The sequence below is a fragment of the Epargyreus clarus genome, unplaced genomic scaffold (genome assembly GCF_041222505.1).
Source record: "Epargyreus clarus isolate Ecla_fem2 unplaced genomic scaffold, WU_Ecla_fem_2.2 ptg000005l, whole genome shotgun sequence".
Lineage (NCBI taxonomy): Eukaryota > Metazoa > Arthropoda > Insecta > Lepidoptera > Hesperiidae > Epargyreus > Epargyreus clarus.
In genome coordinates, this window is record NW_027332213.1 from 7,430,897 (window position 1) to 7,449,926 (window position 19,030).

Sequence of the window (19,030 nt, forward strand, 5' to 3'; positions counted from 1 at the left end):
GTGAAAATCGGTGAAGCCGTTTCGGAGGAGTACGGTAACTAACACGAGGATTTATGTATAAGATAAATTATGTAATGTATGTGTAATCTCCTCTTAAATTTCTTTATTTTGACACCCTACTCGATAGGTTTGGTTAACTATTTTTAAAACGTGTGACTATTTCGCGAAAAAATCCACCATTTACGGTCTATAAATTATATAACTTCAGTAAATCAAAGTTTCGGTCATTATTTTACCTCGTTAGAGGATGAATTTAATTATTTTTATCCAACAAGCCTGATACAAAATTTCATAGTGTTTGCTTCAAAATTTAAGATTGTTCAAATGAACTTTTAACCCTTATTTTACCCTCTACGGGGTTGATTTTTCGGAGGGGGATAAATTAGTGCGTACTTGTTCCTATTCAGAAAGCCAAATACAAAATTTTATAGTAGTTGCTTCAAAATTAAAGGATTTCAAAAAAAATGTTTTCCCTTATTTTACCCTCTTAAGGGTAGAATTTCCAAAAGGCCTTTCTTAGTACTTATTAACGCTATATAGAGAACCTATGTGCAAAATTACAGGTCTGTAAGGTCCTTGGTTTAGGCTGTACGTTGATTTCTGAAAAATTAAAAAGTAATTTAGTTAGTCAGTCAGTCAGTCACCTTGCTGTTTTATATATATATACAAATATGTTTTTATAATCTCCATTTAATTTCCTTTAATTTGATACCCTACTCGATAGGTTCGGTTAACTTTTTTTTTTAAATGTGTTACTATTTCGCGCCAAAAATCCGCCATTTTGTTTTTCTTTTTCTAACACCTATCTAAGGACACTCGGGTCATTGAGACAAATATAATGACACCTTAACTGTTGAAATTCATCCAGTCGTTTGTTAGATCGGATCAAATAAAGAAAGACAAACATACAAGATACGCGCGAAAAACATAACCCTTCCTTGGCAGTCGGGTAAAAATAACCTGTCACTTCTGCGAATCCAAAACAACCGGGTTATGCCTTCCAGTTATGCATTCCGAACATTGAAGAACAACTCTATCGTATATCAGATCCCAGACGCGGAGTTCTGGATAGTATTAATGCACAAACTATAACATTACATCACGCATATCAGATCGCTAGGAAAGTAGAGCATAAACTACGTACATACTTTGATACGTAGATACTTAACTTTTCTTCTTTTTACAATGCAGTGCAGTAGTTCTAAATTTATACGTAGAATTGTTGTTATCACTATGAATACATGCAAAATGATTGATTGAAATACACATAGTTTATTTTTATCCAACTGCGGAGGGTAATGTTCGAGCGTATGTATCTTTGTTTATCTCATTCTTTGGCACGTCCTACCACCAAAACGGCTTGACGAATTTTAACATAAGAGGTGTCGTTGGATCCGTCTTAATTGTAAAATTAACATAAGCTATATTTTTAAGCAGTCAGTTAGTTTCATTAATATATTTAAAACTTTCGTAATTATAGCTTGCACAAAAAAATGTTTATAAATGGTATTGTTATTCCTGTAAAATATCGTCTAATCTTTTTTTCACAACTGTGCCTATATTTTACGTTTTCGTTGTCTGAAACAACCTTAAAATACAACTGCACTAATGTACTTTATCGATCTGTATAAATATTAATCTAGGATAAAATGTACTCGGTTAATAAGAGAAACATAGAGAGAGATTATGGCACTCAATACCCATCAGCATCAATGCTCGAAACACCTCGTGTAAAGGCACCTAGCTGAATCGCCGTATAGACTATTCCTGTCCAGTTTAATTCACTAGCGCACACGACTACAGCGGTAATTTCCGTCAGTAACATCCCTACATTGAGCACTTCGACTAACCACGTGTGGAATGGAGAGTGTGGGAACGTAATACAAGACGACCCAAGGCTTTGTAACGCCTTTAAACCACAGCTTCAGTCAAACTGCTAGATCTAAATACCACACTGTATACTCGGTTCTAGGATAATGTCAAGTAGAATGATTTGAGTTAGCTACATTATTAACTTAATTTTTTTGTAATATGAACAATTAAGTACTCGTATACAGTACTGTACAGGGTACTGTACTCTTACCATGAGTTTTTACGTTTTGACAAATATGACTGTTTTGGTATTTGTTTACGTATTTGCCCATACAATTTCCAATCAGCGCCCCTAGCGGATTGTGTTAAAACTTGGAAATAATACGAGCCAATACGTAAAACAGTCATATTTGTCAAAACGTAAACACTAATGATAAGGGTACAGTCTACCTGATGGTTAGTAGTCTGTAACCAAATCTATGTAGAACAGGAACCTGAAGTCGATCACTGGTGCGCTACTACTCCTGAGGAGGAAGATTGTTGCCTCATATGTAAATCAGCCAGTATAAAAAGGACCGAAAATCCTCCAACGAAATTCAAAATTCACTATAGGTACGCTAGAGTTAGGTACCATACTCCTTTCATATATATATTTTTAAGCGGGGCAATTAATTTCATATTTAATTATTGGTATTTGTTATTCTCCAAACTACTCTATACAGTTTACTAAAAGCGATCCTTTATTGTTACAATAGTGGCAAATAGTACGTTACCGAGTGCAGTCGGAACTAAATCCAAGGCGACCTCGGCTATTTGCCTCTTCATAAAAATCTTTATACTCCCGTAATGGAACTAGGCTCTTCATAAACATTTACATTGCTGTCCCAGAGGAAATAGCAGTAATGCGTTTGTAACATTCGCTCACACACAACTCATTCGCTTTTATACTCATAACAAGAATACAAAGGTATTTTCTACATTGGTTTGCCTATCAGTATCATTATCATTAACAAAAATATAATCTTAGACTCAATATCTGTTATCTATGATTAACGTCCATTGTTCTCAAAATCAATCTATCTTATATTTTGTGTACTAAATTTCTATCTACGGTAGGCAATATTTTTATAAAATCATTATTATTATAAAAAAGTATAATTAGGTAAAGTCTCCAAATTAACGTCTTCTAAGGTTAGCTAGCAGAGAAAGCTCTAACTCTCGGACAAAAGTAGCCATTAAACCCATGCTTGTCCTGTACATTACTGTAAGAACCATAAACATTTAATAAATAACTTTGTATATTTGTTTAATTTTTTCCGCAAGTGTTCAAGCAAAATTCCATTTTACATCGTAAATGAATACTATAAACCGCTATTATGCATATTCAATAAATAAGGCCTGTTTTCGCATCCGTAATATGCATAACTTAAATCAAAATACACTCGTATTATTACCATTTACATTTCGTATTTGGCAGGAGAGTATCGGATTACGTATTCCAATTATTCAGTATTTCACGCTCATCGACGCCTATAATTACATTCTGATAGAATTGCATTAAACCCACCTCGTGTACGTTCACTAATTTCCATACAATTAATCCAATGATTAGCTTCAATCTATTGCGGGTTTTAACGTGTTAAATATTCTAGAACTTTTTCTAGTATATTACACTGATAGGTTAATTTGTTTGGCAACATTGAAACATGTTCTACCACGCTGTTGCAGTGAAAATTGGTTGATGCCACTTATCCGGGGACCAACTGGTTTTTACAATCTGATTTTTTATTACAATTGGTAATGAGGTGGTAAAGAGCATACGCTCCACCTGAAGGTACGTCTTCTCTGCCGCCCATGGACATCAGTGACCAGCTCCAAAAAGTCTTCGACTTATTGCCCATTACAGATGCACCTTGTGGACAAAGATGGCCTCATATATTGGTCAGCCGGCATCTACACCCGTTCAAAGTAACATATAACATATATTTCATCATATAACATCAAAATCAATACACCTTGTAATGCTAGGTTTCTAATCCGGAGGGAGGCACGAGTACGTCTCACTTTGGTACTTTGAGGCTTTCTAACTTAATCCTTGATGGTAGGAATGCATCTGTGATTGAATGTCGGTAGCAGGAATTCGGATGGGATTTAGTTTTAATCCCCAGAAGGTTACATTTAACCGTAAATTCTGTAGTTGGTAGTAAATATGTAATTGAAGACCAACTCTCTCATCTCAACTTAGCCACAAATGTGTTGCTACCCTGAGACGTATGTTTGAACGCCACTTATCAGCAACGCCTATTACTGCCTTATAAACAATCATTGTAAAACAGTAATAGGTGCCTCAAGAGCCGAACCACAAAGAGTTGTACCACCTTAAGTAGGTAAATTATATTTGCTTCTATCTATACATCTACGTATAATGTATTTATTATACATTACTTATGACATCGGTAGTATATCGTATTCAGCAAAGCATAGAAACGCACTTAAAATGTTACCCCCAGATGTCATACTTAAGGAATGTTCAAGTAAATTACAAAATAAGGCATCTCTTAGTGTTTATTTGCGGTCGTAAAACAATTTTCATTCGGGAATGATAATTAAGGTACAATTCAAGTTGGGTCCGCTCCAGAGATAAGTCAAACAAAGGCAATTAAACGAAAGCTGAATGATTGCACAACATAAGATACTCGTAGTTTACAAAGCCTTTTTTTTTTGTTTACGAGGGGGATACCTTCAAAAGGTACCCGACGACGTGGGAGCGACGCCGGGTTATGTGGGATTTTTACCGCACTAAAACCCCCCCGGTGGCCGTCCTCGACGCTTGGTGGAGAACTCCGGGATCTAGTTTACAAAGCCTACGATTTTCCAAAAAAAAAAAAATAACTGAATCCGATGTCATATAAAAACAAATTAGAGAATTATTATTATAAAAACTGAAAATATTAGTGCTAAAAATATAGTATGTGACCCTTCCACGATTTGGACGTATCCAAAAAAATGTTAAAATTTAGGTTTAGCCGTTTGGACTGAAGGATGTGCCAAAGACTGAAACATACATACGAGTACGTACGCTCAAGAAACATTACCTTCCGCAGTAGGATAAAAAAATAGTGTATATGTTGATTTAGCACTAAGTTCTGTTACAGTAGGCAACGGTCAACATTGTTCCAAATGTGTCCAATATAAGCCAAATATATTATACTTTTACTGTTTCATGGCAAAGCAATTACACCTTTTCATGGCAAAGCCATTAAACATTTTCCATTTAGAAAGGAATGGAATCTTAATACAACGCAACTAAATGCAATTAAAAGAAAAGGTAACGTGGAGTGTTTTCAATTAAATGGGGATCCGTTAAGGCATGTCGCAGGTTTGTGACGGCAGAAACAACAAATCTAAAACGTTCTTAAACTAACCCTCATATACATTATACACGTTTATTAACTACACTAAAATAACTACGGCATAAACAATATAAAATTACATTTATTCGGTGGGAATTATATTTTTATATGTGTTAATCATGTGAAATTGCTTAATTACAGGTATAGAGGGCGATATTATGAGAAAACTAAGACTTTTATAATATAGGAGTAGCAGACGAGCATGCAATCCACCTGATGGTAAGTGGCTACTGCCGGTCATGGACATCTGTAATCAACCCCAGATAGAATTAGCCTACCTGATGTCGGGCACAGATGCGCCGCTACCCCTGAGGACTAAGCTGGAACGCCTCGGAAAAGTCTGTCTCCCTTACCATACCCTTCAAACCGGAACACAGCAGCGCCTAACACTGCTGTTATTAGGTAGAAATAGGTGTGGCGGTGGTGCCGCCGGAGTCGAACCACAAAGGGTTCTACCACCTAATAGCAATTATTTATTTTCTACAATTGAAATGAAAGATCTAACGAGTTTTTCACCTGATGATACGTGGTCACTAACTCTCATGGACATCTGTAACCAACGCCATATAGAACAGGCTCTAACCTGACGCCGATCATAAATGCATTGCTACTCCTAAGGATTGATAAGATCGCCTCGTATGTAAGTCAGCTGACATCACCGCTTCACTGAACTGCTTTACGTTAGAAACGGGTGTACCGGTGGGACCTCCACGTTCGAAGCATACTGACTCTTACTTACTTACTGACTTACCGTTATTAGAAGTAAATACACTCATTATTATTTATGGTAACCTCTTACCACTTGAAATTTTACCACCATGTGCTAATTATATCCATTTCAGACATTAGATACCCGTTGACGTCGCTAATGATGATTTTATTGCACTTTTACGGCACAACATTTATTTTTATAGTTTTCCTTAAAAAAGCCATTAAACATTTTCCATTTAGGTAAGGAATGAAATCGTGGAAGCTAAATGCAATTAAAAGAAAAGGTAACATAAAGTGTTTTCAATTAAAGTCGGAATCTGCTAAGGCATGTGCGCGTTGTGACGTCGGCGCGGCGAATCTGGGGCAGTTGTACTCCAAACACTCCGAACTGCAATCGCTCATGGACATTACAGGCATTACACTTACTTTATTACTCCTTTAGTAATACTTTCAAACGACAACTCAGTGAGTGTAAAAATATATTCTGTTCAATTAATTAAACGAAACATATAATGGTTCCCCCTGTAGTTTCGAGACTAGAATAGGGCTACGGTATCCCCTGCCTGTCGTAAGAGGTGACAAAAAGGGGGGCTTCCGGGGTTGCGGATGGTAAGAGTGGGAGCTCGATCCATCCAGCAAGCGACCCCGGGAAGGACGGCGGTATGTGTGGTCGTATCTCGTCGTATACATCAGATTGTGGAGGAGAATCGAAAAGTATCCCCCAGGACTGAGACCAATCGGGGCATCGCGCTTGGAGGACTCCGGTTGTGTACGGCGGATATCCCGGAGTTCTCCAACAAGCGTTGAGTACGACCACCGGGGGGGTTTTAGTGTGGTAAAAATCCTACATGACCCGGCGTCGCCCCCACTTCGTCGGGTACCTTTCGACGTTTCCCCCTCGTAAAAAAAAAGTTATAATGGTAGTTTATTGGCATTCAAAAATAACTTTGTAAATTATTTTCTTTGATTGATGTTTATCTGTTAAAGCAAATTAAATCAAAAATTAAATTTGTATCGTCAAATAATAATCATCTTTTTCATTAGTTCCATATGTTTGCATATTAAATTGAGTCAAAGGATTATATTAATGTCCGTATTATTATTTTATACAATTTATTTATTGTATAGTCTTTTAGCTGTTAAAAGTCAGTTGTTATTTTACTTATTAGTTAACACTTCATAATAATTACGTAGTTTGAGACTATAAACATTTAATTAATTTAACTTTCTCATTTACGCTTAAAACCATAAAACAAAATGGTTTTGCTAGAGATTAAGTAAATGTGGAATTTAACATTTAATAATGTCTCTACTGTTCTAAACAATTACAAAGAGTACAAACTTGGAGGGTTATAAAAAGTAGATAAAATTAAATAAACAATACGAAATAAAAGTTAAGTAACATTAAGGTGGTAGAACCCTTTGGGGTTCGACTCCGGCGGCACCACCGCCACACCTATTTCTACCTAATAACTGCAGTTTAGGCGCTGCTGTGTTCCGTTTTGAAGGGTGTGGTAAGGGAGACAGACTTTTCTGAGGCGTTCCAGCTTAGTCCTCAGGGGTAGCGGCGCATCTGTGGCCGACCTTAGGTAGGAATATCTAATCCTATCTGGGGTTGATTACAGATGGCCATGGACGGCAGTAGCCACTTACCATCAGGTGAACTGCATGCTCGTCTGCTACTCCATATACTGCTACTGCATATTATAAAAAATAAAAAAATAAAAATGAAAAGTATGATTAATATCTTTTAATATGTTAATAACCTACTATGAACATTACTCGTTTAGTTTGTTGGTTCAAGCGTTACGTCACTCTACCTACTACTACCCTTTTCGATGAATATTTTTGCTTAGAAGCTTGTAATTTACATAAAATCTGTTAAAGTATCTTATATACTTTTATATACCTTTATATGATGACGATATGTTACATACAAAATCTTCCTTACACACAAAATTTTAAGGAAATACTTACACAATATATACTTACAAAATACACAAGAGTTTGTAGTATACCCTAACTTAATAATCGAAAACAAGGAAACTGTTGGCAAATAACGAAATAGCAAGTGGATAATGCAATAGGAATCTGGAGCGATGTTGCTCCAAAATCAAAATTTCTAAGCATTATTTAAAATACACAAGAGTTTGTGGTACACCCTAACTTAATAATCGAAATCGTTTCAATCGAAATCAAGGTACAGCCTCGTAAAACAATGAAACTGTTAGCAAATAACGAAAAAGCAAGTGGATAGTGCAATAGGAATCTGAAGCGATGTTGCTCCAAAATCAAAATTTCTAAGCATTATTTAAAAAACACAAGAGTTTGTGGTACATTCTAACTTAATAATCAAAATCTTTACAAACGGAATCGAGGTACAGCCTAATAAGACAATGAAACTGTTAGCAAATAACGAAATAGCAAGTGGATAGTACAATAGGAATTTGAAGCGATGTTGCTCCAAAATCAAAATTTCTAAGCATTATTTAAAAAACACAAGAGTTTGTGGTACATCCTTACTTAATAATCAAAATCTTTACAAACGGAATCGAGGTACAGCCTAGTAAGACAATGAAACTCTTAGCAAATAACGAAATAGCAAGTGGATAGTACAATAGGAATTTGAAGCGATGTTGCTCCAAAATCAAAATTTCTAAGCATTATTTAAAAAACACAAGAGTTTGTGGTACATCCTTACTTAATAATCAAAATCTTTACAAACGGAATCGAGGTACAGCCTAGTAAGACAATGAAACTCTTAGCAAATAACGAAATAGCAAGTGGATAGTGCAATAGGAATCTGAAGCGATGTTGCTCCAAAATCAAAATTACTAAGCATTATTTAAAAAACACAAGAGTTTGTAGTACACTCTAACTTAATAATCGAAATCTTTACAAACGGAATCGAGGTACTGCCTAGTAAAACAATGAAAATGTTGGTAAATAACGAAATAGCAAGTGGATAGTGCAATAGGAATCTGGAGCGATGTTGCTCCAAACTGCAACCGCTTGCAGACAGTAGATGCTCATTAAGTGCAACAATTTGCACGTCGCGTGAAGAATGGTGCATTTTGCTGATTTATGCGCTAGAAAAGCGTTAGAACTGAAATAGGCCATGAATTTGCGTCAAGTAAAACGTGTTTTAAACTGTACGGAGCAGCCGGATAGCGTCCAAACGTGAAGTCTATACTTAGGCTATTTTAGCCGTTTTCGTCAAATTTGACACTTACAAACCGATTATTTGAAGTTATAGCGAATTTAAAATAGTTTTGTGATAAATGCTTCAACCATCAAGCATTTTTGCAATGCATTTATGCTGATGCATCTACTACATCTTTTTATATTTAAGTTTACACATCTTACCTATTATGCAAATCCTATAATTCATGTATTGAAATTAGTATTGAAATCTTGAAATTAAAATCGAATTCTAGCCTTCAAATCGAAATCTAAACCCAGATTCAGGGACCGAAGTTCATAATTAATCCAATATTATATACGTACGAATATAATTAGGAATTGTCTCTATTATTGAACTACAGATTTTTTTAAAACTTGTAACGTTGCATTTTCGTAATTTCTTAACTACTCAAAAATATTTTTTAAGAAAGTCTTAAGTTTATTTTTCAGTGGAAGAAAACAATGTAAGAAAAAACGTCATTTGTTAGTCTACCCACAATAGAGAGCGTAGTAGGTCATATTTCAAACTCTATTATATAGAGTAGGGGCTTTTGCCCAGCCGCAGGGCAATAATTGTGTTACTCGACGGTTTCCAACTCTCATCTCTGAATTATTCTAGCAGCTCTGAATATGCATTTTACTGGTAAAACGATCACGAGTCCTTATATATCTTACTTTCGTTTTAACCTAAATCTCTTTATAGCGACAAATTTGCTTTTTGTACGAAAATTTATCCGTATTTTGTAAATTAAATTCTTCTTCACATTTTTAACGACCACTAGGTTTTAGTCTATCTGAATGTCTGAATTTTAAAGTTATATTATTTTCGTAAACTTACTATATTTTGAAAGTGGTAGAACCCTTTGTGGTTCGACTTCGGTGGCACCACCGCCACGCCTATTTTTGCCTAATAACAGCAGCGGTTTGAAGGGTGTGGTAAGGGAAACAGACTTTTCCGAGGCGTTCCAGCTTAGTCCTCAGGGGTAACGGCGCATCTGTGGCCGACCTCAGGTAGAAATATCTAATCCTATCTGGGGTTGATTACAAATGTCCATGGGGGGCAGAAGCCACTTACCATCAGGTGGACTGCATGCTCGTCTGCTACTTCTATATAAAAAATATATATTAATTACTAACATAACCTAACCTAAGTTTATCGTATACATAAAATTCTTGTGTCACAATGTTAGTTACCGTACTCCTCCGAAACGGCTTTACCGATTTTCACCAAATTTTATATGCATTTTCAGTAGGTCTGAGAAACATCTACTATCTATTTTTCATACCCTTAAGTGATAAGGGTTGTTCACCCTTAACATTTTTTTATTTATGTGGCAACACAACGTTTGCCGGGTCAGCTAGTACTCTATAAAACAGTACGTATATCCCTGATAGTTTCAGTTAAAAGGTTTTTGAATACTAAAATGTTGGTAACAAAGTTCACGTAACTCCAGTCACTAGCAGCTGCCTAGATCGTTTGCTGGAATTATGGCATCAGCAATGTCGTTTGCACTATATTGTGCCCTTGCACTGAAATATTCATAATATTTTATACTTCACTCATATCAAAACAAAGGCCTACAGCGTTGTTTAATATAAACCCTATATTGTATGCTTTAATAAACGGTGTCAAAGTAAATTACGTATATTTAGATTGCAGTATTGTTACTGATATGTATAGCAGAAAATAAGACATAACTCAAATGAAGTTTCAAATTAATCTTCTGGAATAGTAAAGCAACTTTAATTGACCACTGGGAGAATTTCAATTCTATTTAGTCTTGATTTTATCTATTTTAGTAATGACAAATTATCAAAATACTTAAACTAAAATGCATTCCTTATTCTCTACATGGTTAGAACAAAGTGACACGTAACTTATGAGTAAAAAAGCGGAGTACCCTTTCACAATTTTTATAAAGAACGTCTACTCAAATAAATACAATTAATAAATTGTGGTGAAGTATTTTTTCATCTTCAACCAAATTACTTATTATGAGAAAATCTTGCAAAAACTTACCAAAGTATTAATAAAGCACTCAAACAATCAATAGCTATAAATAGGAATATAACAAAAAATATAAACGGCTGTCCGAAATAAAATTCCCATTCCGTTAAAAGAAACGACGCTATTAAAAACTTTTATGGATGAGCGTATAACGTTAAGTCGTGAAACGACGTGGAAATCATCGGACGGTAAGAATTACAGCAAAATCTATGAAAGAGACGAAAATCGCACTGGCCAGTGACTTCGCAGCTACATTTAGGAGCACTCACATTAATTTATTCACTGGCAGGAAGAGGAAATTAATGTTTTCAAAGAGGCGTAAAGAGGCAGCGGCATGGATATTAAGCTTTTCATCAGTCCGCCATTAGTTCCAAACGTGTTAGAAGCGTCTCTAGATCTGGGTTAGAATTTCATAACTTTTATTTACTTAGCATATGAACTACTACGACTATACGAAAAGTTTATAATGACACGTTTCATCATAATATTCGCTAACAATACTGGAAGCGTTTAGACTTTAAACTGTTCTCCGTTCTACCTCGAATAGGACAGGAGTAGTACCAATATAATAAGAGCCCATAACAATTTCATTGGTAGTGCAGTAAACGTACAACGGCAGAAATCTTAAATTAGGTTAAAATATAAATAATCGAGATATATCGTCAAACCCTTTTTCGTCCCTTTGCGGGGCACGAGTCTCTTTTCAGAGTGAGGGAGTATGAAGCTATAATTCACCACGCTGGCAAAGTGTGATTTCGTAGACTTTAAACGTCTTTGAGAACTTATTTATTAAACTCGCAGTGGTATTCTTTTATTCACAATGTTCCCTTTGTTGTTATAATAATTAATTCGTTTCTAATCGCATATAACTATGATAAATCAAAGGGGTATGCCTGAGTTTAAACCTCGAGCCCCTGATTAAGGAGCCGGGTTTCAACCATCACTTCTAAACTAAATAAATTTAGAATCATTCCATAATTAGGTTACTGTTACAAGTACGCAGGATAACTATCGCACACTCATTCAGCGTGCACATCCCACGGACGGAAGCGAGCGCGCCACTGCGCCAGCATTGTTGTTGGAATTACTGCATTCCAGTTTTTAAATTAACCCATCAACCATTACGTCACATCATGAATTTCATACGTTAGGCTCGGTGCAAATAACACAAGCTGAAGGTGGTAAAACCTTTTGTGGTTCGACTCCGGCGGCACCACCGCCACACCTATTTCTACCTAATAACAGCAGTGTTAGGCGCTGCTGTGTTCCGGTTTGAAGGGTATGATAAGGGAGACAGACTTTTCTGAGGCGTTCCAGCGTACTCCTCAGGGGTGCGGAGTATCCGTGGCCTATCTCAGGTAGGAATATGTAATCTTATCTGGGGTTGATTACAAATGTCCATGGGCGGCAGTAGCCACTTACCATCACGTGGACAGCATGCTCGTCTGCTTCTGCTATATTATAAAAAAAGCTGAACTAGACAGATTCTGATATTCCGATATGTAACTTATAATCCTTCTCGTTTATCATATCATATCGATATACGCCGTTTCGATTTTGGGAATATTTTACAATCTACTGGTATATATTAGCCGTCCGTTATAACGCAAATAACAATCAACCAACCAATAAACCAAATAATCAAAAGCAACACTAAAACAGTTATTTGTCTTATATTCGCTACGTCTCTGTTTTGCTTAAAACACTCACGGATATGAAAAAGATACGAAACGAATAAAACGCAATATACGAGTATGTATTTCAAAACGAGTGCCTTTATAATCATTTATAAAGAAAACTAATCAACACGTAATCGGTAATAAGGCGTTCTTCTGATACCAATAAAAAAATAGTTTTCAATATTGACATTGAAACCAACTAATGATAACGTAGCCGTTTTCGAATAAAACTAAAACTATCATCATATGTACTATAAGGCTTCTTTTATGCAAAATCTTATTACCATCTTTTTATCTTTTTTTATAATATACGAGAAGCAGACGAGCATGCAGACCACGTGATGGGAACCAGGGTCGGCGACAGATGCTCAGCTACCCCTGAGGACTAAGCTGGAACGCCTTGGAAAAGTAAGTCTCCCTTTCCACACCGTTCAAAACGGATCACAGCAGTGTCTAACACTGTTGTTATTAGGCAGAAATAGGTGTGGCGGTGGTAGCTGATGACACGAAAGGAAGTTTCCAGTTATTATTCTACAACAGCATATGATAATAACTAAACCCCTCTTTGTAACGCTTATAGCACGGCTTGTATAGGTCATAACCTACAATATTAAGCTATGTCGGACGCGGTCGAGAGTCGGACGGGTGACCGTTAGTGGCTAAATTTCATGCGCGCTTAAGTGCTTCGAAGGGCACGTTAAGCCATTGAGCCCAATTGTTATCATTGGACAGCATAACGGTTATTCAGTTAAATTAATTTAGTTATTTGACTGGATTTGTTGGCATATTATAGCATTGGCATAAGAAACAATGTGATTATCAATGCATTTACGAAGATGTTTTAGTAACGGAAGTTTTAAGTTAATAATACATAATAGTACTAATTGTTATTGTGATATTTGTGTGTAATTGTTAATCATTAATCTAATAATAATATAAGGCGTTATATATCATAACTATACTATTACAGTTACAACGATATTTATAAAGCGTTTTCTGTAGTGCAAACCTGACGTCATGATTACATTACTTATGCACCGATCCAAATTTACATTGTACAAAATATTCAAAACTTTCGGGTTACATTTTGTAACCAAAAATTGTTTTTCCGTTATTATGTAACGTTACAAAACCGCTTTTATAACTTTTGCAGCGACTGAAAATTCATGAATAGTCCTGTTTTCGCAGTGCTTAAGCGCCGTGTTAACATGTTTCTGAATACTTAATTTTTTACAACAATGCTTTGTGATGTGCTCTCTTAATAATTTTAGTACTTAAGGATTTAGGTTAAGAAGTAAAATTATATATCATTGGAATATTATTTTCTGAATAATAACGATCTAAGTAGCTCACAATGCTGACCAAAAACAACTTACACAACTTAACGACAAACAGGCTCAAATATAATAAAAAAACTTCAAATACAATTAAGAAAACCTTTATATAAGTAATAAAAACATTTAGTAAGTTTTTAAGTTTTTTCATTTGTTTCAACGTTAAATCGATCATACGATACGTATCGATACGTATTATATTTCCAATATGGGTGCCGGGGATTCAAATGTTGCCTATTATTTCTCTATCTATTATATAAATAAATAAACTGAATCTATCAGCCATCCGTATAGCTCCGATGATTGATGAGCATGGCGATTGTCCGCGTAGACCATACATATTGTACGTTAAATGTGTACATGTATGTATTTTACCAAATTGGTTTAGAATTCTGTTACAAATATTCATTAATATTTATGTATTATTATCAATATGTATATATGATTAGAATTATTATTCTATTATCGCTGGAAAGATGAAGTGATGAAGGGCCTACGTGAGCTCCGGGTAGATAACTGGCTGGAGATGGCGCAGGACAGGCCGAAATGGTGTCTCTTCGTATCGGAGGCTGAGACTCACTTTGGGACGTTGCGCCAACGCAGTAAGTAAATAAGTAAGTATATATCATTAGAATATTTTTTAAAATAATATTTTATGTCCCAAAAACTACATGTTTTCATTTTTCACGTTTATTTATTAACTCAAAGTGAATTTTCCAACGAAAAACAAGAAAAATATACATATTACTTACCCTTAAATCATAATTATGCTTACTTAAAACGTTAGTACAATACGAAAAATCATCAAAAAAAAATCTAACAAAGTTATACTACGGTATACTGTGGTTATACTGACCTATAACTATGGTGAGTAGCACAAAGGTAGAAATCAGGGGTAGCCCGACGGTCTCCATAGAAACGGCTCGTGCGTGCCTCGATGACTCCGTCCTCATAACGCATCTAATCTTCAACCCAAACCCACACATTCCGGTTACCGTTATTTATATAATCCTTTCAAAATTAAAATTTATTGTCTCAGTTCCTTAAGCCACATTTGGGCTAACGTTGTTTATGAAATCTTCGTTCACATCTGAAACAAACAAATATTTTCGCTTTATTGCATGTAAACAGATAGCTAGAAGAATGGTCCGAGCGTTTACGAGCGGTATAATGTACCTACAGCGTGCACTAATGTCGTCTCCTTTATGCCAGCGTGCTCACGGTTTAAATCCCACTAACTTAATTTATTACAAATGTTAAAATCCTTACCAAGACGAAATTAGTCTCTGAGGTATATTTATTGCGTCTTTATTAAGGAACGCAACTATCGCGATGTTATTTACAACTGTGTTGTCTTCTGAATTTTCATTACACTTTAAAATTCTCGGAACGTTTCGGTACATTTCATGATGTTCGCTGCATTAAGTGTGATGTAGGTAAACGCTTGTGAATCCCGTCCGTGGGCGATAAATACTTTTTAAAGCTTACAAACGAAAGTAGTGAAGCGAAACCGAGTCGATACATCAAAGAGCTTACTCTCCATAGAAATTTGAATATGGCGTCGATACAATAATATAACCGTCTCACAAATCGATGACAGCGCTCGAACAAGGCCCATAGAACACTTAAGCTTTATTTTCGGTGCTTAAAACTGGAAAGCTAGCATTTTTATACACATCTACCAGATTCGGCCCATTTAATATCCAGTTGTCAGCGCTTCCATCTCTGTAATTCCCCCAAAAAAGATAGATTAAGTAATTATGCTTCTTTCTTTGTATTACTATTCATACGACAAAATTGCTGACAGTGCTTCTCGAAACCCATAATAATATTAATGATAAATTTCTAGTGAAATTTTCTTTTTTTCAGACCCATTTAAATATTGAATGCATCTAGACGCACAATGCTCTAAAATTCAGCTTAGAATAACGAATAACTGTAACATATCATTAAAGCTATTTTATTTGAGACAAATATCAAATTTTATTTTAAAAAGCTCATACCTACTATTATTAGTAGGTACAAATACATTCATCCTAATAATCAGTAATTTATTTCTAGAGCTTACTATTAATAGTTGTTAGTCATATAATCGTATGTAGGTACATAGTAGATGTTCTATAATAAAGTTACAACTTCCATTAAGTTGACTTCAACAAGTAATTGTTTTTCATTCGCTACGTTACGTTTGAGTGACAGAGGTTCTGAATAAGATGAATAAAGCCACTTGGATATCGTAAACACGTATCCAATTCAAGATTCATTCGAATATCGAATAAGCATGAGATATCTCACTTACATTATCATAATATTCAGCAACTAGCTTCCTAACTCCCCATACCTATATTGCCCCATGCCTATACATATGTAATTGAAATGAAATCTTCTTTAGCCGCGTTGTGTGCTTTTTATGATGGGTAAAAAATGTTAAACTCGCGTCAGGTCACGTGTCCTGATCGAAAATTCATAAGACAGCAAAGCAAACAGCAAAAGTCAAAATGTCATCCGGTGTCAGCATAGAAAAAAAATATGTCAATGGGTGTCAGACTCATTTTTTATTGAATAAGAAACACATTTTATTATTCAGGTTAGGTTTTAAAGTTTTCACTTCTGTCGGCACTCCCAGAGTGCAACTTGTCGTTTTTATTTCTTTAAGGTGAATCCTTATATCGATCTGAAAAAGTCATTCGATATGCATAATACAGAGTCAGTGATGATATTATACCAATTATTAATATTTACTAATACCAATACCAATTATTTTTCATATTGCCATAATTAATACCAATTATTAATATTAATTATGGCAATATGAAAAATAATGCTGAAAATTACAACTTTACTTTATTTAATGAATGACGATTTTATTGTATGTATAAATTTATAGTAGCAATTATCGCAATATGAAAAATAATGTTGAAAATTACAACTTTACTTTATGTTATGTATGACGATTTTATTTTATGTATAAATTTATATTAGCAAAGATAAACGACGCCGTTTCGTACTAATGCTATCTAAACACAAACGCAATTTCTAGGAAAGTAGGTGTAATAAAACAAGCAGATATAAGACACGACGGTGATATTTCACACCTTTGTTACCTTACGCCGTACATAATAAGTATAGGATGCAATAAGCTGCACGTCCCTAAAGGTACATGCACAACACAAACACGTGGTAGGTTTTTATTACAACAGCTTCCGTGCACAACGTGAGCAAACTGAGATAAAACAGGAATGATTGCCCCTCTGTCGCTATATTGTTTCAAGTGTTTTGTTCCGTTCTCCTCTTCCCTCTTTTTGTTCATCTATAACCGAATACCGAACTGCCAAATAAAAAACATTCAACCGTATAAACGATCCTTCAGTGACGTGTTACGAATACTTATTACGTTCGCCGCGTTTGATTTACTCGCGGGTTTTTGTTTAAAGGCATACGTTTGGTAATAAAGATTTATTGTCTGAACGTCTCATTTTGGGTTTCATAAGATATGTACATTGTACACTCGAGACAGAATTATAATTCAAAATGAGAGACGTATCGGTATTATAAGGTTTCGTTAATATATTTCAATTTCACATTAGTTACTTAGAAATTCATTTTAATCATAAACAGTTCAAGGGCTTCATTTATATTTAAATAAGTCATACAAATAACCGCTGCTAAATAGCGGTACGGTATTTTAAGCGATCCTGGCAATGACAAAACGGCGGACAATCTATCAAGCGTGACTCCGTGTAAATCCGCAAATCGATTAGGATTTAAATGGGATCGTTTAAAGCAGACATAAAGTGTGGATAAGTATCATTCGAGGCCAGGATTATAACAGTTTGCGGAGGTCGCCGTTCGGTCGTATCAATTGAAACATGCTCTTGTGGCGACCGACGTCTTTGCCGTACGAACGAGCGACAATAAACAATACAAACAACCGTGGCCTGCGTTTGACACCAGCCTGTTCGGAGTGGATTAGAGCGCTCCACGGGGAGTTCGGCAGCATTTAGGGAGCGTAATAGCCTTCCTCCGTGACCTGTTTTAGTTGCAACAAATAGAGATTTACGGAATTGCCTTCGGAGGATTTTCAGTTTCCCCCTAATAAAATTGAATGGTGTTTACTTCGCGGTTACTTATTCCAGAATAACGATCCGCGTTCCCGCTTTTTAAACGTAATTCACATTCAGTGCGGCGAGGATTTCCGTGAACTGGCAATCGGGACAGTCATTCGATTCTAGACTCATTCGACAAACTGTCCAACTAACTTTCCAACAATTTAATTCGCGTTGAAATATGCACGAAAAATTTTGTCCGGTAAAAACTGGATCACTGGAAGCTTATCGCAGGCATTAATAAAAAAGATGAGACTAAATGGCGTGAGAGGGAATAAAACTCGTGGCTGTAAATCGTAGGAACGCATAACTCGTATATTACTCAAAGCTACAATCGGTAAAAGCATTTGGCTATTGAATGGATTAATCGTATGAAACATTGTGCCGAGAGATTTGGGTTGTAGGCCTTAATATTGCGGAGGCAATTCCCGTCTAAGGCATTCCGGGCTTAATAATTTTACGTCTGTGTACAAAGACGGCGTGTTCGGTTATCTCGCGACTGGCAAGCCCCCGATACGAGTCTCAACCAGCCCCTAACTCCGACTTCTATTGTCATATTTACATTGTCTATGCTCATACCCGAATTCCGATTAACGCAGAACTAGAATCGCGAGTCTAATAGTGTAAGGAACACTGTTTGCATACCCGCGTTGTGTTAACAAATAAATATTTTGATTTCATAACGGAATTAATGTGATTAAAACAATTTATGTTAGGAGGTGTTCGTAATTAAACTTATCCTGAAGTGTAAGACATGATATAGTGTGATTAATTTTAGTGTTTG

General features: G+C 35.6%; 1 protein-coding gene across 2 annotated transcripts in view; it reads right to left on the minus strand.

Moving 5' to 3' along the window:
- LOC140758013 (lachesin) overlaps positions 1 to 19,030 on the minus strand; it is a 139,082-nt gene that overhangs the window by 56,817 nt on the left and 63,235 nt on the right. For both annotated transcript variants that reach the window (XM_073093957.1, XM_073093956.1), the window contains exon 2: positions 14,997 to 15,230. In XM_073093957.1, coding sequence (XP_072950058.1) covers positions 14,997 to 15,126 — 130 coding nt within the window. In that variant the 5' untranslated portion in view covers positions 15,127 to 15,230. The remainder of the gene's footprint in view (positions 1 to 14,996; positions 15,231 to 19,030) is intronic.